The sequence below is a fragment of the Eriocheir sinensis genome, chromosome 27, assembly GCF_024679095.1.
Source record: "Eriocheir sinensis breed Jianghai 21 chromosome 27, ASM2467909v1, whole genome shotgun sequence".
NCBI classification, from domain to species: Eukaryota; Metazoa; Arthropoda; class Malacostraca; order Decapoda; family Varunidae; genus Eriocheir; species Eriocheir sinensis.
Window position 1 is genome coordinate 10,821,617 of NC_066535.1, and position 21,517 is coordinate 10,843,133.

General features: G+C 39.1%; 1 protein-coding gene across 4 annotated transcripts in view; it reads left to right on the plus strand.

The window, feature by feature from the left end:
* Positions 1–469: 469 nt before the first annotated feature.
* The window catches only part of LOC127004123 (protein dopey-1 homolog), a 30,504-nt gene continuing 9,456 nt past the window's right edge, over positions 470–21,517 (plus strand). Inside the window, exons 1-18 of one of the 4 annotated variants that reach the window (XM_050871508.1) lie at positions 4,773–5,079; positions 6,327–6,474; positions 6,803–6,989; positions 7,227–7,392; positions 7,607–7,796; positions 8,213–8,388; positions 9,640–9,942; positions 10,815–10,957; positions 12,518–12,675; positions 13,281–13,499; positions 14,640–14,773; positions 15,092–17,354; positions 17,583–17,810; positions 18,296–18,517; positions 19,245–19,371; positions 19,557–19,710; positions 19,981–20,192; positions 20,359–20,511. In XM_050871508.1, the coding sequence (XP_050727465.1) occupies positions 5,009–5,079; positions 6,327–6,474; positions 6,803–6,989; positions 7,227–7,392; positions 7,607–7,796; positions 8,213–8,388; positions 9,640–9,942; positions 10,815–10,957; positions 12,518–12,675; positions 13,281–13,499; positions 14,640–14,773; positions 15,092–17,354; positions 17,583–17,810; positions 18,296–18,517; positions 19,245–19,371; positions 19,557–19,710; positions 19,981–20,192; positions 20,359–20,511 (5,254 nt within the window). In that variant the 5' untranslated portion in view covers positions 4,773–5,008. Of the gene's footprint in view, positions 3,229–4,766; positions 5,080–6,326; positions 6,475–6,802; positions 6,990–7,226; positions 7,393–7,606; positions 7,797–8,212; positions 8,389–9,639; positions 9,943–10,814; positions 12,676–13,280; positions 13,500–14,639; positions 14,774–15,091; positions 17,355–17,582; positions 17,811–18,295; positions 18,518–19,244; positions 19,372–19,556; positions 19,711–19,980; positions 20,193–20,358; positions 20,512–21,517 lie in introns of those variants that run through there. The other 3 variants (XM_050871507.1, XM_050871505.1, XM_050871506.1) reach the window with 3 other exon arrangements.

Here is a 21,517-nt window from a genome sequence, read left to right on the forward strand (position 1 = left end):
AAATGCGCACCCGCTAGGAGCTGCTATTCTTAAGATTTACCTTTGGCTCTTTAGTTTGTTAATATCAAACCCGTAGCTATTTCTAGTTTTCAGTAGTAGGTGATGACACAAGTTTCTAAATCGTCCGCACCATCGCCACCCATGGTGATGGTTCGGACAGGGGTGATGGGATGGTACAGACACTTGTATTACTTGGCATAATCTTAATATAAATTAAGTTGGAAAGGCTAATAACAAGAAAATATCTTTTACAAGACATTTGTATAAACACAAAAGTATTTTCTAAATATTTATAGGAAAAAAATATTTATACAATGAGAACTATAACAAATATCTCAAGAATTATGGAATTATGGCTTACTTCTTTTTTCACAAACATATCTGAATATAAATCAACCAAAATAAACATTTTATAACTTGCAATACCTGTATTGTTTAAACTTCTATAAAATGAATAAAAATCATGAAAAATTCAACTCACCGAATCATCGTGACTCCTTGAAAAATAAATGGGTGGTCACACTCCACTTCCAGCACAGTTCAGTTCATGTTTTATTGCAATACCTTCGCCGTGCATCACTGTGTCACCATAATAATGGACATTTCGCTACTTGCCATATTCCTGAAGTGAGAGCTTACAATACACCCTAAAAATAATACAAGGAGATGCAAGAAAAAAAAAATCTGACTCGCAATGAAAAGAACAGCTGTAAGGGCGTGGTTATCTTGTGTGGGTCAAGACAACAAAGTTTTGCACATTCACATAAGATTTTGCAGCACTCAGTCCCTTAGGTTTTACATTGAATGCTGTGTCCGGACCATCCCACTGTCCGAATCATCACCGCTCTCCCCTATGCAACCTGCTGCATAGATTTGTATATATAAGTTATGAGGAGAGAGAGTTTTTCAGGCACACAAGGGACTCAGGGGTTTTGCTGGTGTGTGCAAAACTCAGGTGTCCTCCATTAGCTGCATCTGCTGCTGATTGCCAAAAATGTTACCCTACACAACATTTCCATCTTGCAGGAGTTGCCAGCCCGGCAGTCTTGTAGAGTCACTGTGCTTCCTTCCTTTGTGTTGGTGATATTGTATGAATTTCCTTTATTGCTGTTTCCTATTTTCATTGTTTTCTTCCATTTGATAGTTTTAAGCTCTTTTGAGTGTTTTGGGGTATCATGTGTTGTGCAAATGAATAATAACCATAATATGACCTATTAACCTTGACCCCCTGCGTGTTGACCGGTTATGTATAGGTTAGGAAGAGAGGTTAGGTTAGAGAGGTTAGGTCAGGTTAGGGTAGATTTAGTTTGGTTAATTTGTTAAGTTTACTTTTTTTTGTTAATACATATTTGTGATACGCTTCGTTCTGTGCCGTTGTTGTAACTGGCGGAGGTGAACCATGAATTTAGCTGCCTGCAGACGCATGGGTTCCCACATACACTTCATGGCTATTTTACAGATGTTTTGATCTCTACACTCTTTCCAATAGATTTCCAGGAGGTTTCAAGGCAAGTAGAAAATATATATGACAGCAGAAGAGGTGTTGGTTAAATAGGAAATGAGAATAGAAAATGAGAAATTGACTTGGTCATGTAATTGTTATTATTCATTTGCAAAACAAATGATGACTCGGAACACTCAAAAGGGCTTAAAAACTATCAAATAAAAAAATAAAAAACTGATAATAGGAAATGGCAGTAGAGGAAATATTTATTAAGACATTCTATCTTGCAGCTGTCATCCTGGTAGAGGTTCATGTACTGTACAACCTGTAACTCCACCTCCTAGCCTCGCTTCTCGGTGGTGTGTGTGTGTGTGTAGGGTGGATGTTATGATTCAGTAGTTGGATTTTTGTTCTTGATTGGCCCAGTGATAGTCACTTCATATTTTGAATTCTTGCACTGTTTGGACCTTAAAACTTTTTCAGGTATATCTTTTCACAGTTATAACACAACATGCACAATAATATTTCAGTATATTTTACTTGGGCCTGGTCTTGCAGATTTTTCTGGTGTTCCCTCTGGTCCTATCACCCTTTCATGAAATACATTTTTCAACAGCATCATATTTCCCATTGATAATTTTGTAGGTCTCGACTGCATCCCCCCGTGATCATCTGTAGATCACTGATGGCAGGTTGAATCTCTAATGTCTTTTGAAATAGCAGTTCATCCCAGACATCATCTTCCTGCACCCTTTCCACAGCTTCCATATCCTTTATCAGGTGGGGGAAATCAGTTGGGGTTATTTGTGAAGTTCATGACCCCCTCTAGACTGCAAGCCAGTACATGTAATTATGGCAGTAGGCCAAGTGTAAATATTTCTGAGATAGTTTGATGTATTTGATATCATCAATTCTAGACTTAATACACATAATGTGTTGGTAAAACTAAAGATTTATATAAGGTAGTGTGTGAGATCTCAGGAAGGTAATCATCATCATGAGACAAAAGGAAGAGGTAGTGGCAGCATTTCTGCTCTTAAAATTCACAGAATGCTCTAGACCAATTGCTGTCTTGTTATTATTCTTTAAACAATACAGGAAAGCTATGTACATAGCATTTATATTATATTAGGTCCTATAAGTGATCTGAAGATGATTTTAAATAAGCAGGGATGAGGCACATTGGTTATATGTGAATGGTATGACTTTTTGTGTAAGGGACTTGAACATTTTTAGATGCCAGTATCCTGAGGGGGCCTTGGAACCAATATTCCACAGATAACAAATAATGGGTAAGCAAAATGATTGGAAAAGCTAAATCATTTGATATTCCAAACTCTACATACACCTAGAGTAATTTGTCACAGAAACACAGGACATTACTGTTGCAAAAACGTGTATGAACAAGGAAAACTAGAGATATCTGGAATAATACTCTTGGGGGGAGCTCTTGGAGGGAACAGGATGTCAGGGCCTTAGACATAACTATTATTACTCAAGGATATGATGAGGTTATCAATCTTCAGTGCAACAGAAATTTCTTTCTTTATGATCGCACTGAATTTTTTTTCTTCACTCCTTGAGTTGTTTTTTCAGTTCATGTCTTCCAGAGTTCTTGAATATTTTTGGCTTTCTCTGTTTTCTTTTATTTCATATTAAGATACTTTCCAATCAGGCCCTCATGATTAATAATTTCTTCCATTTTTTTCTTTACCATACTCAGCTCTGACCTAGCTCCAGTTAAGGTCTGCGCTGATCATGTTTGCTCACAGGCTGGTTATCTCGTGAGTTTAATAGGCTCTCTTGTAGCGTTTTCCATTCACCCTAAACATAGTAATATTTAGTATACATTTATAATTGAATAATAACATTTTATATAGGCATGCATTAAGTATCATGATGACAAAAGTAAATTTTTAGTTTAGAAAAGACTGATTGGTACATTGGTGTCTTAATTATTCTCCTCCCTTGACTGTGGTCAATGTACATAGATACCTTTGTGAAGATTGACGTGTGTATATTTTATGTTCAAGAAATTATTGTATTTAAAACAGGAAGGTGTACCCAGCATGATTTGGGTTAAAGCATGGTATTTTGAGATTGTTCACATACTTTACTATACTATGTCCATAGTATTTAATTACAATTGTGATAGCCATATAAAACATACATATTAATATTTGTTGTATAATATTTATTCTACATTGGTATGTATGGACTGAAATTGCAAATCTAGGTTATTGTTGCTACACTGAAGCTTCGTGTCAGATTAAGAAAAATTTCAAGATGCAACCATACTGTGTTTCATCTTGAAAAACTGAAAAAACTCGCGTTGCGCGGAGTATGCAGCGAGTGTCAAATTATTCAGTATTTGGTATCATTGAAGGCCCTGTAGAATTTTGAGCTGCCTTCAGACATGGAACACTGTACTCTGTGTATGTCAGGGAAATGAATCGTTCACAAGGCAGAAAGTGAACTTATCTCGTAAATGTTGTGAAACCAGTTGTAGGGTCTTCGTCATTTCCTTATCCTACCAAAAGACCCCTCCTGTGGTTGCATTACACCTTATTTTTGTATGCAAACATGGCAAGTGCTCTTGTTCTTTATTTTCTTTGGGGGTAAGGCCATTTCCATAAGCCGACAAAGCATTTTCCCAGATTATACTGATAGTTATTTTTCTTTATCGTGTCACCTTGTCTGATATCTTTCCTATATGATTTTTTTTTTCTTTCATTGAGTTTAATGGTTGCCATGCTGTTTACCTATCTCTATCTATATATCTTCCAACACTCTTATGTGTGGTTCATCTACATCCTGCCTCTTGAGTGCCTGCACGACTGGTAAAGTTTTAACTGGCTTATAGTACTTGGCTGATATTTCAACAAGTTGGTTGATGATGCAGATATGGTGAGTTATTGAATATCCATCAGAAAACCCAGCCTATTCTGTTGGCTTGATTCTCTATTCTTTCAAACATAGTGGTAACTCAATGGAAAGTTTCCAGCTATCTGACATGGCAGCTCACACCTGCCCTGACAGGTGAGGGAAAGATGAGAAGAGGTCTGATGTTCCAGATTTTTGATGATAGCCAACATGTTTGTTCAAGCGGGCATAGGGATTGCATTTACCTCTGGTGGACCATGAATAGCCATAGAATACTATTTGATGAATTTTTCAGCTGGAGAGTTTTGAACTTTTGATGTAATGTAAACTAGACATAAGATGTTTGTAGCTTATTGTAGTGTAATGAAGTCCCTAGCTGCTTCATGTAATTTGGGATGTAATAAAAAAGTCAGAAATTCTAGCTTTAGATATTAGATGAATATATATATTTATTACTTTTATACTCTAAGATGCATGGTTGACCACATTGCTAAAGTACTAACAATTCCATTATTGATTTCTGCATGTAACGTTGATGTTTTGCATGCCATTAATACTCAGGGAAAGTATGCTTTTTCTACTTACTTTTGAATATAACCAAGGGTGAAGCCACTACAGCTGAGTATGTTGTTGCCATAGTAGTGTAATAATGCTTGCAAACTTTTGTTCCTCAAGCAGTGCATGATGTCCTCAGCCTCAGGTTCAAACATCGGAGTGTCCAGGAAGTCAAAACTTAAAGTTACTGTGGAGGGGTAAGCTGAATGTCTGTGTAAAGTATACTACTCACTCTTTCCTCTATGCTGTAAAGAATACTCCTTTGATCAACACTGCTTGGTTTATATAACAGCCATCTAATGCTTCAGTGTATGTACACTATTATTACTGTATTTTGCAAGTTATATGAAAAAAATTCCCCTTAAATACCTTTAAGAATCCAGCTGCATCTTATAAAAATGCCAATAATACATTATGGTACTATATTATCCAGTTCCTACTGAGATGTATCTCTCACACAGATAATAACTGTTTCTTATCAGAGTTAAGTATTTACAATCATAGAGCATGACAGTGAAGTAGAGCAGTTTGTGTTCTGTGAAAGACATCATGTACTAGGGTGTGCTTACTCAAGAGGCTGAATATGCTTCAGCCTGCAACCATATAGTCATTCACCTTGTTGTGGTTTAGGGCCAACAGCACCATTTGTAGTGTTCATTAATACAGTTAAGATTTTCCCATTGTACAAGCCTACTTATACTTCACATGATGGACTTGAGCCTGAGGCATGTGTGTCATAACCTCAGTGTATCATATTTCTAATCTCTGCAATAGGGTCGTGCATACAGTCACACAGTGCCTTTGTTTTGGTGCCTTATTAAATAAACAATGATGGATGGGGAACCTATACTTTGAAGAATATATGGTACTCTTGTTTATACAGTTACTGGTGATTAAAGTTGAATATATTATTTTTTTTAGAAAATTTTATTTAAAATTATTAAAAGTAGTAATAATAATAGTTTGGAAACACTCAGTAAGGTCATTGATATGCAGTTCTAAAGAACAAGATCATTACTATTAATTACTCAGTTTTAACTTATGTTTTTTCTCTTGTTAAATAAAGATTCAGGTGCATCTGAGATAAAATGCAGCACCATATAGCCTGAAAAATACAGTACATAGTGTGATTGTAATGGAAACAAATATCTATCCATATAATACATTCATAAAGCTTTAGGATTTTAATTTAACTTTATAACTGAAAACAATCTTTTTTATATCCTTTTAAATATTATATTTTTTATGAACATCTCTTTGATATACATCTGGCAGTCTTAGATTTATTTGATAATATCTGTAAAAGACTTTTTGTACATGTGTATGTACAGTGATATATCCATGCAGGATAATGTGAAGTGGATGCCAGCAAAGGGCTGAACTTAAAATGAATGACTATCAACAGTACATCATATCATATCCATATTTTATATTGTGTTTGTAGCATGAGTGGACTCAGCTTAGAAGAATATGACCTACTTGGCGATTCCAAGTACCGCGCCTACGTGGCTGCGGTGGACAAAACTCTCCGCAACTTTGAGAACACCAGTGAATGGGCTGACCTTATATCTACACTGGGCAAGCTCAATAAAGTAAGTGTACAGGAATGACAGTAAAGCTAACAGTGCCCTCCCTGTTCATACATTATGCAAGGATAATAATAAAGTCTATTAAATGTTTTTTTGAATGGTCTTCAGTTTTTCAACTGAAAAGGCTCAGTGTAACAAACTCATTAGCATTTGTAGTTTCATTTTTATAGTCACATCAACCTTTCCATCCCTTTCTATAGTTTTGTGCTTGCTGACATTTCTTGCAGCTGTCATTTGTTTTGAATTACATAAAATATCTATCTTTGGAGTGTGGTATTACAAGCCTTGTTTTAATCAACTCATGCCATCAATCATTTACTGTTTCCTGCAGGCACTCTTGTCACATATGAAGTATCCTGTGGTACCAAGACGTATCACCATTAGTAAGCGCTTAGCCCAGTGCATGCATCCAGCCCTTCCATCTGGGGTGCACCTGAAGGCTCTGGAAACGTATGACATAATCTTCAAGTGCATGGGAACCAACAGACTCTCACAGGAACTTTTCATATACAGTGCTGGTAATTATTCACTTTTATGAACTTGTTCACATTTCAGTTTACTCTTTGAAGTTTATTGAGGAAATGCACTGGGAGTCATTTTCGTGCTATATAGGTAAAAGTAAGCTGAATATTTGTCTATTTACATGAGAGAGGTTGATATATGATTGAATAGTTGAACTGTGGTTTGCTAACTCATTTTTTGTGTTTTCTTAGTTCAGAGTTTTTCACTGGTCAGTCTTGCATCTTTCTTTGCAGGACTGTTTCCCCTCTTCAGCAGTGCTGCTATGAATGTGCGTTCTGCCTTGCTGACAGTTTACGAGACACATTTTGTCCCTCTTGGTCCACGCCTGAGGCCAGGACTCAATGGCTTCCTCTCTGGAATCTTGGCTGGATTGGAAGAAGGTTCAGACCACCTTGAGAGGTAATTTTATGATCAAAGCACCTTCATGAAGACCTCTTCTTCCTTACAAGTTCAAACAGTAAATTTATATGATTCGTTAGGGCTTTCATAGCTCTGGCTGCTTTTCTGACTGGTTCTCTGTTCATAACCTCCCATTACACATGTATATTTTTTGAGAGGGAAGATATTACTTGTACTTGTAAGTTGGTAACTGTGTTGTCTTTTTACTCTATAGAACTTCTCAGCTACTGTCTCGTGTGGCTGAAGGTGTGGGTCAGGCAGAGTTCTTTGGTTGCCTCTGGGACTGTGTTTGGGGGAACTCCGGTGTGCGTCTTCCTGGCATCACTCACATCATGTCCTCCTACAACAGAAAACTCTCAACAGAGGACCAGCTTTATATCCTTGGTACTAATATTGATGTCATGGTAAGTACCCTTTAGCTTAGTTAAGGTGAGGCGATGGCAAAAAAAAAAAAAAATTTTCAACCCAAAACTCTATTTCTAGTTATTAACACTTTTGTTACCCTTGAAATGTCAGGTGTATTCAGTGAAAATGGGAAGTTGATACCATTATACCTTATATACTTAAATAGCCTTTGAATACAAACATTTGAAGGTCAAGAATTAAAATATAACATATATAGCATGAGGTTTTAGAACTTTGTGGAATGTTGGTGTGGAAAAAGTTAGATTTGAAAGTAACATGGTTGACTGAAAGAGTAATTAAGTAAAACCATTGATTTAATTAATTAATAATTTAGCATATTACTGTAATAATGCTATTGCAAAATTTCCAGTACAGGTAAAATTAAAATTTCATGTACAATATGGCTGTTGTGCAGGTTGCAGCCCTGTGTCAAGCTATGGAGGACAGCAGTGTTATGGTGCAGCGAGCAGCACTGGACCTGACCCTCGCAGCGCTGCCCATGCACAACACTCAGTTGCTGCGCCATGACCTTGTGAGGATTGTCACTTCTGCCATACTGGTGTTGCTAAGAAGAGACATGTCCCTCAACAGGTGGGCTTTTGTTTATTTTTTAAATAAATTGCCTTCCTTTTGGGCTGATTGATAAATGAGTACCTGGGGAAACCTGGTGAAGGTAAACTCTGGTAACCTAGATGTCTTATTTGCCCTGTGTCCCGAGGTAGTGGATTTTTACCCACCACATGATCTAGGGCCAATGGACATAAGCACCAAAGCTATGCACAGCTATCAAGTATGTCCCCAAATTTACCTTTACCATGCCCTCTGATGATCCCCAGACATGCAAGAAACTGCATTCCTTTACGTGCACTGTGAAGTATTAAATTGTAAAGGAATTATAATAAGGAAAATGACTGGCTGGCATGGCTCATCAACACAAGATGAATTAAAGCACGATCAAAATGTCCTGTAAAGACCAAGAGATAAAGATGTGTGTTCATCACTGACATATTGTTTATTTTCTCATGTTACTGTGTCATGTTGATGCTACTCAGTCCTCACACTGAATAAAAATTAACATCAAAATTAATGTCAAACTTTGCTTTAGTACACACTTCTTGCGTATGACCAAACTTGCCTAAAAATTCTTTGGAATCAACTAGTCGATGTTATACCACTTGGGAATATTACTGGGCCAAGCAGTACCTTTATAATAGAATAATTGTTTTCCTAACACGGACCATGTTCAGTTTATAAAGACCTTGTTAATCAAACCCAGGCTGTATTAAAAATGGTAAATTACTGGTAGATTATTACATGATTTTTTCTTTAATGGCACTTGCTGTTTTAATGTTCTTGTATGTGTAATACAAGCAAGTACAGGTAAATGTTGCTATGCAATAATTTATTCTGATTTTTTAACATGCACTCTGAGTTTACAAATGTTGAACATACTTAGGAACAGATCTCTATTGAAGCTGTGCCATAATGACTGAACTCTACAATAGCTCAAGATATGACAGTATTACATGGAACATATCTCCATCATATGATGAGCTTAACTATACGGATAGTCATTTCAATCATCATAGATAACTTTGTCACAGAGGTAGGCTGGGTAGTCATAAATAGTCATGCAAATGTTTTAACATGCTTTGTGCACAGACATTTGAATCAAGGACCTCAGCAACCCTCTGTAACAACTGTAACACGGGAGTTATTTCCCTTTTAGGTGATTTTTTTGACGTATCAGAATGTGGAGAGGCAATGTAAACCTGAGGGATATAGTACATAAGTATTGTATGAAATAGCAATGAAATATAACTGGTGTTTGTTGTTCTACAGACGCCTGTATGCCTGGCTGCTGGGCTCTGAGATCAACTTGTCTCTCCTCTCTTCTGAACACCCAATCATTAAGCGCCTCAACAGTGCCGTGAGTGACTCAACAGTGGATGATGGGGTAGAAGTGAATGCCTATTTTGAGTCTTTTTCAAGGCCACTCCTTGTTGAAGGGATTGTTGCTTGCTTGAGAACCAGTCAAGGAAAGAATCCCCCAGACCTGAGGCCGTACAGACTTATTGTGTCACTCCTGGATAAGCCAGAGATTGGGCCATACATCTTGGACAACATTTTTTTGGACTTACTCAGGTAATGGATAAAAGAAAACTGTTGATTATAATCCTGTAATATTTTAATAGTAAATTATATTTGTTTACAGAATAATTAGATGATAGCACAATGTAAAATGTTTCAGGAATAGTATGTATTGGTAGAGATATGTTGGCAGGAAGATGGTGAGGGGAGGAAAGTTTATTGAAAAGTATTATATCTGGGGCATTTATTTATTTTGTTTTTAGCAGCAAAGAAGGTTGGTCTAAGGCAAAACGAAAAGATTAAAATATAGCATAGGGGTGAGCTAGGGTAGAAAGCAGTGTGGAGTGAGGTCGCAGTAATAATGGAAGTGTTAAGGAATTTTTCAAAAGCTTTAGAAAAAATATGAGGTAAAGCTATAGGATGGTGGTTTGGAGGGTTAGAGCGGTACAGACCGGGTGTAAGCTTACTTCCAGCAGGAAGGAATGACAGGTATTGAGGGCAGAGGTAAAAGAGTTTGATCAGCCAGGGTGCCATTGTGGATGCACAGTTATCAAGGACAGTTGGATAAAATTCATTGAGTCCATAAGCCCTCTGAAAATTCAGGCCAGAAAGGACATAGGAAAACTCATTATTAAAACAATCAACATCATGCATAGTAAAGTCAGAGGGGAGATGCGTGGGAGGAATATGTCATTTATCATCCAAAGTGGAATCGGTAGAATTAGGTGAGAGATGAACAGCACAGACATATTTAGTGATAGTGACATTTAAATTATATCCATTTAGTTGGAAAAATGACCTTACAGAGTAAGCAACTATTGAGTAAATTGAGTATTCATAATTTCTCATATAAATTACATATCATCCATTAACAGGAATGTGGCTCTGTATGAGTGTGATGCATACTTTTTTTTTTATATTTTCAGGTGCTTATATCACACTTGTCAAGTCCTGAAGAAGACAAGTGATCCTGTCTCAGAGCCCAGCAGCAGGCGACAAAGCACAACAGAAAAGCAAAGTCCTTCATTGCCACAGTCACCAGATGCCACTGCCAAGCCCCCTGGCGATGGTAATAGAGGTTTTCATGAAATAACAAAAACAGCAACTCTTGTTTTCAATGCCTTGCAACCTTCATATCCTTGGATGCACTTAACTGATCTTCTAAGGCAAACTTGTGTTCTCAAGAAAACCACCAACTTCAGTATGATCGGAGAGAGGAAGAAAAGGGAGGAGTGTATGGTGTTGGTTGAGGATGTTGGTGAACCACAAACAAGTGTGTATGAAGTTTGCACCCTCCTGCAGCACCTGTTGACTTCACTTCCACTGGATACACAACAACAGACTCAGGCATCACGATTGCCAGAGGTTCTCTCCACAGTGACATCTCTCCTAACAGACCACCTCTTGGTTCTGGATGCTTGGGAACTATTAGCAGGACTTTCCCTCTGTCAGGCAATTGTGCACAAGTTGATTCCTTCAGTCACTCTACCTCCAGCTAATTCTTCATCACGGCCTGATTCAAGAACGAGCATTGCCACGTTTGCTTCATTGCAGCTTCAGGCATTGTCTCAGATATCCCCAGTGGTGCGGCCAATGTCAGTGCCAGAAGCTATGGCGAGAGAGAGCCCTCCTACTGAGTGCGGAATAGTTCAGATTGGCATCGAGGCAAGTGAGGAGGATTCTACTCAAAATGGACAAAGTTCAAGTAGTTCAGTGGTTGATGGATGCAGCAATGTGGGTGATATGCTAGAAGTGGAAGCTGAAACCTCATTCATCTCTAGTCCAAACAGTATTACAGACAACACCAAAACAAAGTTGGTAGTGACTAAAAGTGACACTGGAAATAACAAAGAGTTAACTGAAAGTGAACATTATGGTGAGAAAACAGATGATATCTTTGAATGCAGTGAAGAACAAAATTTAAATGATAGATTTGAGAGTGGATCAGACATAGAGTTGGAAGCATCTGCAGCAGAAAAGACTGATGCTGAAGCTGTCAATGAAGCAAGTCTTCCCGCAGAGTTATTGTTAGATCATCATGAAGGAAGTGAAGATGAATTTGAAAGTGCACCCCAGAGTCCTAACCACTGCAAGTTTTCTCCAATACATAGTTATGTGAAGGATTTTGAGAGATTTTTCCTTGAGTTTATTCAAAAGAAGCTTCTCTCAAGTAATTCATCTCTCACTGACTTTCAACAATGTCTGTTCAAGGGTGAAGTTTTAGGCGCTGACAGTCTCTCAGACCTAAAGTGTCTGCTAAATGAATGTTTGCTCTCATGTGAAACCAGCATGAAGCCCGTGGCACAGCAGAAAACAGGAAAGAAGCCACATCCTTCATCACCTGGGGCTTCTCACTCCCGTACACATTCCCCACATAGGAAAAAACTCACTAACATTGATTTGCATTCCACTGTTCACTTTAACACAGAGTGCAGTGAACAGCTGGAAGTGTTTCAAGTGTCATGCAGTCTCCTGGTGGACCTCTCTTCCTTGCCCACCACGCTTGATGTCGTCCCTGCCTGTCCAACCATCAACATTCCTCAGTGGCTTTTTAGCTTGTTAGCTTGTGTTATATGTGGTCAACAAGTGTCTCCACAGTTCTTGCTTGCATCAGTATCAACCCTTTTAGAGCTGGTGATGCTGGCACAGTCTGAACTCTCTGTGTGGAGAAGAACAGGCACACTGGACGCAGGGGGAGGGGAGGCAGGGGTGGTCACCGTCAACATAACGCCTCTTCTCCTCCCGGCACACACACACATTCTTCTTCATCATACGTCTGTTTATCAAGTAAGTGTGTCCGTGTTTTGTTGGTGTTTTTGTTGTTTTCAAGAGGATTTTGGTTTTGTTAATAGGTGTAGATGACTCCTAAAAGAATAGAACATGTTGATGGGGTTTGGGAAGCAGGTGATGGACCAGGTCATTCAGGCCTGATGTCAGTTTTCTTTTTCTTAGAGTAAGGTGTGAGGCAAAGGATTTCAGAGATTGATGGTTTGAATAGTAATCACCCCCATATGACTAACATGACAAAATGCAAGAAGGTAGTCTTATAAAAGTATTATGTTTAATAATATAGCCTTAGAAAATTTGTTACCCTTTTAGCTACAATTTTTATGATTTATGTATCCAAACATTATAGAGGGATGGATATGGATGGTAACTACACCTCAATTCATTCATAATTCATGTACCTTTAAATGTTTAAAAGGTCATGAATTCAAACTTTCCTTTCAGGGGCTGTGTATTCGTACCTATGGCTAACAGTCAATCCAATCCCTGGTGTGGATTTGCTTAGGTGGGGCCAATGACCCCTCACTGTAAAACCTTAATGCCCATAGATCAATTGATTGAACCCCTCATTTTTTATTTTTTTTTCATGTGCACCCTTTTTCCAGCATGTTGCCAGTCAATTGTGGACATACTTAGAAGCAAGTCTGAGTCAGTTCCATGTCAGCAGCACAGAACTCCTGCTGCAGCTACACAGCCTGACTTTACCTTCAAGTTGCAGTGCCACTCTCACCTCAGCCTCACCCCAGTCACCCACATCTGTAGTGGAGAGACAAATGCTTCTAGCTCTAACTCGCCAGCTACCAACCTGCTCTCTCAAAAATGAGGTACATGTTCTTACGATTATTTACCACGAATCTACTTTTTATTGTAACTTTTTCATCTACTTAACACCACAATGACATTGATACCGCTGTCATCACATACAGTGGAGACTCAATACTCGAACTTAATTCATTCCAAATGGCTGTTCGAGTATCAAAAAGTTTGACTACCGCTACCTATAAATCAGGTAATTCGTTCTAACCTTAGCAAAACCTTAAGTTTACAAAAATTTCCATGTAAATTTTTTCATAATTTTGATTTGTACTTACCGTGAGTGAAGGCTGGTGATGGATAACGTAGAAGAGGAGGGGAGAAGGGTGGGGAGGAGGAGGGTTATTCGTCGGAGGACGAGTCACCATCTGGTAACTCGTCTCCTGGTGTGATTCCTGTGAACCCACTAGTGGAGGGCTGTGGCTCACTAACATTTGCACTCTCACTAGATTCCTTTTTCAACAAGAATCTGTCTAATGTGATCTGCCTTTCAAAGTTCATTTTCCGCTGACTTTTGCGTTCAGGGGGATCTCCCGAGAAAACTTTTGCGGTCAGAGGGGGTTAAAATACTCATCATCTTAAAGTATTTAAGAAACTGATAAAAAGAATTGCTCCTAATTCTGCTGCTTATATTGTATCGTTATAGTCAAAGTTGCTTTTCATTTCATACTACAAGAGATTGGATTAAATAATAGATTTAAGTGTATGGTTTACTTGCCTCTTGAGCAGTGGTATACATTTTTCCCTTACAACTGAGGATGTCATATGCTTAATTTTAGTGTATGAGATTTTTCATTATCATTTCTCTGTTTTCCTGTTCTTTGAGTAACTTTCTCTTATGTTCAAAACATGATTATGATGATGATGATGATGAGGAGGAGGAGGAGGAGGAGGAGGAGGAGGAGAAAAGGGTGTAGGATGGTGAACAGTTGAATTTAATGAAAGTATTATCCCCTTGACCTATTGGCGCAGGGGTCAAAAGGTCAAAGGGGTGAGAATGCAAATAGTCATGGAAAATAAAACTTATTGAAACTGATCATGCACCAAGGGGTTAAACTTATCACATGCAAATAATGTCACATACATATCACATACAAATGATGTCTCCTCAAAACAGCATCGGTCTTTATTATGCATTTTATTACCTGCAGAATGGTGTTCTTTGGAGTCATGGAGGAGTGCGGGCAGAGTGTGACAGCGCTGCCATGTTGCAGTGGATGACCTTCTGGCAGGTGTCCCGCACAGTTGCACTTGGAGCTTCTGGGAAAAAGCCAGGTTTTGACAGGTACTCAAAAGTGTTCTGAAGAGTAAAATGAACTTCAGTGCTGGTGTCACTTTTTTTTTTTAACAGCAAAGGAAATGGCTCCAGGGCAAAAAAAAAAAGGAAACAATAATGAAAAAATGCCTGCTAAGCACTGCTCCTATAGAAAAAAATTCAGAGGAGTGGTTTTTATATATAAATACTGATATTGTTAGATGCTAATTATTCAACTTAGTTATTAGAAATTCATAACCACCTTGAAACTGACTTCAAGGTCAAATTGTGAGTATTATCAGAGTTGCCATAGAAAAAATTATGTGCAGCCTTCATCTCTAATTGCAGATGTTTGTTTTTGATGGTGGAGCGCTTGCAAGGCAGCAGTGGGTCAGAACGGAGTCTTGCCCATGCATGGCTCACTTCCTCTCTCCAGCGCAATGACATGGGTCGCCTCATTGACCCCATCCTGGTGCTGCTGCTCCATCCCCACACACGCAGAGTCAGCGTGCAGCACGTCAACATTGAGAAGCTGCCTCCCCCCCAACAGGGTCAGGGGAACAAGTGTGTGTTTGAAGAGTCTCAGATCTATGCCATCAGCTCTGAAGGGGGGGAAGTTGTGTACCATGTCAGCAAGGAAGGCAGGCAACCTCACTCAAAAAGCAGACAAGCAATAGCCTCAAATAAGCACATATTGGCCCTTACATCACTGTCAGGAGATAATAAGAAAATTGTCACACATCATGCCAACTTCACAGAATTTGAATTGCCCTCAAGCTGCAGTCAACCTCAGCGACAGTCCCCAATATCTGTTATGGTGAACCCTTTCACCCAACATCCCTGGATAGACATGGAGGATATTGCTAAGATGAATAAGCCTTCAAATATTTCTAATGCAATAAGGATACAGAATGGTAGTTACCAAAAGTCATCTACAACAGTATTACTTGAAGAGGTCAAGAGAAACTCACTCATTGGTGTGGAAGAAGAAGCGAGTGATGTTGAAGAATGGACATCAAATCAGATGGTTCAGGGCATTTTGGAAGATATTGTTGATGCTGTTGTATCTACACATTTCAGAGACCCTGAGAGTGATGGGTCTAGTGAACAAGATACAATCTCTCAGTCAGTTGTGAGTGATGTTACCTCTGAACAAAGCAGACATCCTTTCCACTCACACATGCTTCTGTACATGCAGATAGTTGACAGTGGGCAGTGTCTCAATGGATTATCACTCTTGAGAAACATAATTGAAGCACAGCCTAAACTATCTCTGTTGACACTTGCATCAACAAGCATTAGCTCATTACAGTCAGCATCACCACTAATAATTTTATTGGCAAGGCACCGCCGATCAGTCTTCGGGGATGGATTTGATGGTGGAAATGCCAATGACATGGTTAGTCAGTTTCGATCTACAATGTACCTGCAAGTTGTTATCACTGTGTGCCTTTATTACCTTCGCTCATACTACCCCTGCCTTCCACACCTTAGATTAAGAGATGAGCACTTGAGAGACAACCAGGAAGTACAGGTGGCATCCTCTGAGGTACTCAGCCTTGTTTTCTCTCACCTGTCTTCAGTGGTGACAGATTCTCCTCGGGGGTTCATACCATACATCACTGATCTGCTGAGCAAGTGTAAAGTACAGAAGTGTGTTTTGCATTGCTTATTGTCTACTGTACATGCTATAAATGGAAACAACACAGCATCCCAAGAGCCTCGGACTTTTACTGAAGAAATACTGGACTACAATTCTGGCCTTCCCAGTCAGTCTTGTAATATTGCTAGGCTAGAAACTTACCTTGCTCGAGTTATTGACCTCACTCTTGCTCTAATTCGCCTGGAGGATATCTTGGCTGCTGATCGAGCTGAGAGTGGGGTTGTGAAGGACCCACCTAGTGTCAGTATGAAGTACTCGGGGATAAATTCAGCCAAGTACCAGCCTGGACAGCCCATTCCAGCTCAGCCCATGTTCATGGAGGTGGTAACAGCAGCACTGGGCCATCACCACATGCGGCACCTTCATGGAGCTTGGCTGCACTTGTTCACTGCATCGCTGCCTCACATGGGCCCCTCCCTCCCCAGCAACAGCCTTCGTGTAACTTCCCTGATTTGTGAGCTGCTGGAGCACATGGCAAGCTATTACAAACCTGGAACACAGGCACCTCAAACACCTCCTGACTATACCCTCACCCTGCTGCAGTATCTCACCACCACTGTTCATTTTTGTCTCCTGGATGCAGCACAGTCTCCAGCATTTGGTTCTTCCTCCTATTCACCATCATCTACCACCCCAGCTGGTCAGACTGCTGGTCAGATATTGTACAATTTGTTACATGTGTTTTCTCCAGTGGGTGAAATTCTTGATGCCCCTGTTGATAACAGCAACCTGGACCCACAAGCTTGTGCCCGGCACACCCTCTTGTGTCACCTTCCACGAATAATTTCAGCACTGCTATCATTGTGGGTAGCCACAGGGGAAACACAGGAGGGCACTTCCATCATGGGAAGTAGGAAGGGTGTTAGACAACAAATAGTGGAGTTATTGTCACCTATATGTCACCATCAAACACCTCATCTCCTTGCAGCTGTTAGTGTTGTCTGGCAGGTAAGAGATTTTCTTTCCTATTTTCTTAGTTTATTTTTATTGGAAATGATTGTGAAGAAGCTCAAGAGACAAGTGTCTATTAATGAATAAATACCATGCCTGTATTTGAAACATGATTAAAATATGCTTCATGTTTGTTACAGAATCATCTAAATCCCTGGCAATAAATTGTAAGTGTTCAGTAGTATGAAACTTATTTACTTGAGCAAGGCAAAATTTCTTCCACAGAGTATTGGTATTGCTGCAGCAGATGCTCTAAACACCAAGAACAGCAGCTCAAACAATGGCATTCACATGAAACAAAGTAGTGTTGGAGGGCTGCTATGGGCTGGGTGTGTGCAGCAGCTGGCTCTGGTGGAGATGATGTCCCTGCTGCGTGTGTTGCCCCTACACACCCTTGTAGCCACTGTGAGGCAGGTGGTAAAGCAACCACCCATTGTCGAAGGCTCCCAGCAGGTAAGGGATCCATTTCTAATGTTGTGTGTTGTATATATAGTCAGAAGGTATGATATATCTTCATTGTCTGGTTTTGTGCATTTAAAAGTAAATTCTCGAAGGTAATGTGCCTTAGATTAGTGTAGTTTGTAGTGGAAATGCATCAACTTCAGTTATCTTTTTTTTTTTTTTGAGAGAGAGAGAGAGAGAGAGAGAGAGAGAGAGAGAGAGAGAGAGAGAGAGAGAGAGAGAGAGAGAGAGAGAAGGATATGCTACTAATATATGAGTCAGAATACTACATTTATACTTTTTGGAAATCATCATTATTAAAGGTTTTCAGTAATGAACTGCCTGAATGGGTTGATGGTACAATAGATTAATGTACATTCTCAAGGAAAATGTATGGTCAATCTTTTTCTAGCATCCTGTGTAATTTGAGACGGAGATGTGTGTGCAAGATTGAAAAATGTTATTCATACATATCCATTTTTTATCACTCCCATCAGACCTTGCCTCTGGAAGTGAGTGTGTTGCAAGTCTTCTATGTGTATGCTCAGCAATGTCCTGGGTCTCAACTTGGGGAGTGTTGGGCCTCCTTGCTGTCCATGGTGAAGGAGGGAACATTGACCCTCTCTCCCCCAGCTCAGCTTGTTCTCCTTGCTACGCTTAATGAGTTTGTTCAGCGAGCTCCCCAACTGCAAGAGAAAAAGGATGTCAAGGAGTTGCAGGTCAGCCTTTTGATGCTTATTTTAAAATTCTTGACATCTGTATTCCCACATATTAGAATTATCTCAGCCAAAATGGGACAGCTGCTTTTATCCTGCTACCTCTCTAAAACATTTTTCTTCTGCATATTTATACACACACACACACACACACACACACACACACATACACACACATACACACTACCCATTTTTAAAGGGAAAGGAGATGTATTTACCTAGTTGTGACATACGGGAAAAGAGCTATGCTCGCGCTGTCCCGTCTCCATATCCGCTCTTGTCCAACTTTTCCTTAAAATCATGAATGTTTCTTGCACAAACCACCTCCTCCTCCAGCCTATTACATAGCTCAATGCTTCTGTTTGGGAAGCTAAACTTTTTCACATCTCGCCTACACATGGTCGCTCTCAGCATGGAAAGTAGTTGAGGGCGACCACGTGTTGACTGAAAGATATGTTACTTTGGACAATCCAGTAGGTTTAGACTGAGAATTGTGACTTGTATGGAGAATACATGGGCTGTGTTTTAACTCCTCACCCTGCCTCTGGTAAAAAATAGGCCAGCTGAAGAAGTCAGTGACATATAAGAAATACAGTGGTCTCTTGTAAATACAGCTTTTGCTTAAAAAATTCTTGATTTCAAAGTGTTTTCCATACAGTAAGATGTGGAAAGCACATATGCTCTCTGTAAAAAATGTACTAAAGTTAATAGTTTTTCCTGCTCCCAATAGGAGGTGTCAAGCAAACTCTTAGAGTCATGCAGTAACATTGCTGGCTCAGGTCTGGAGCCAACCACCTGGCTGCGGCGTAACCTAACTGTCAAGACGGAGAATCCAGAGAAAAAGGAAGGTGTTAATGGTAGGTAATAACTGATTGACTGTTGTAGCCGATAGTTTCACCTTTTACCTCCATCTTCTGCATGCATAATTTGGATGCATTCTTTATAGTAACTTTCTTTAGTTGTATGAAAAATATAATGCAAATCTTGGTAATCATACTTCTGATCAGTCCAGTGTTGTGATTGAAATATTTTCCTGTGTCAGATGCTTCAGTCTACAGTGTGGCAGCTCTGAGTGTGCTGGCTGAACTTTTAGCACCTTTGTTAGATGTGCTTTATGTGAGTGAAGAGAAAGACAAGGTGGTGCCTCTGCTCACCAATATTATGGCTCATGTGGTGCCATACCTTCGCAATCACATGTGAGTTGTTCAGCAACAGTGGCTTTAAGACTTTAGATTATATATCCTCTCTTTAACTTTTCTATTTACACTCATATGAGAATTTTGGCAAGGCCCATCCCATGATATTCAGCCTAGTCTCTATTCAATGTCTTCTTATTCTTATAATATTTGGTTATGAAATTTGTGTAAGCATAAATATATTTTGCATTTATATTCAATACTGTTGGTGGATTATGGTCAGAAGTAGGAATGAAACTATTTCATATTTTCTTCTCATCCCTGTGTCAGGCGCAGCAACATGCCAGCGTTTGCAGCGTGCTCGCAGCTGTTGTCGTCCTTGGCTGGGTACCAGTACACAGTGCGGGCCTGGCGAAGGGATGTGCTGGACCTGCTCCTTGACACCCACACCTTCATGATGCTGCCTCCAATACTTACCTACTGGCGCACCATTGTTGACTACCTCTGCACCCATGATAAAAGTGTATTTAAAGAATTGTTAAGTAAGTAGATACCTTCTGTCCTCTGTGTGGGAGCAGTGATTTGCAGGCTTTTTTATTCCCTATGTTTTTGCCTTTGAACTGTCTCTGGTGTAAATGATGATATATTAATATATGAGTAAATGAAAATAGAAATATTAGCAAACTATATTTTACTTATCTTTTACAGGCCGAGTTTCATTATCTCAAGGAGGATCCCTCAGCCTATTCTCCAGCAAGGAGTCAGAGTATGAGACAAGAGCTGGCCTGCTGAAGAGGCTTGCCTTTACTATTTTCTGTTCTGAGACAGATCAGTACATGCGTCACATTCCAGATATTCAGGGTAAGAATGTTGTATGTTTTCAGATATACATTGTAAGTAATTTGATACACCAGAGCATAAAAGACAGTGAGTATTTGAATTTGACATTACTCATTGTAGGTGTTTCAGGACACTCATGTCAGCACCAAAATGTTACAATATTTAAATTTTTTTGCCATCATTGACAAGTTTTGCATTAGTCATGTTTGTGACATGACTCCATTTCTGTGTAAGGCAGGCAAGAAAATAGTGAACCACCTGAGCACACAAATGGCAAGTATTTCTTGGAAGGGTAGTTGGTTAAGTAGAGAAAATTAATACCTGCTAAAGTATTGAGGGCATCATAGGTACAAAAAGGAAATAAACAAAGGGAGGTAGATCATGTCATTAGCATCGAGAGACTAGGGCTTGTGCACCATGACCATGTCCTCCCCTTGTGTTAACTGCCCAGGGAGAGGCAAAGGAACAAGATTTAACAGCTAGGACAGAAAATACTGCCTTCTGTGACCTCGGAAACCAAAGTAGAGGAAACTTGGTTTAGTGGATTAATTTGAGCCACTCCTTTTCAATTAAAACAAACTTCTACCATTTTTTTTAATTTAATGGAATTTTCCATACAATCTAATGCAGTTCCATTACACAACAAACAACAAACCCCCTTAGTTTGAGGTAAGCCATGAATAATGTTTCTAATATATTTATATGTTCATATCATGTGTCTCAGAAATTGACATTGTGTCACATGCATATAGATTCAGTCCAATAAATTTTTGTTCAATGGTCTATTCAACTAAATGTCATCTTGATTCATTGAACTTTTCCATTAATTTTTAATTTAGCAGACTTTGCAACTACATAACAAAGTCTTAAAGAATATCATTTGTTAAAATTTAAACAGTTGACTTACCATAAACAGTAGCCAAAAGAAAAATCCACTCCTGGTAAAATATTTATGATTGAATACAAGTTTCAAATTTTACCTGTATATTTTGCTCCTTTATTTATAGTCATTTTTTGAGAGGTTGAG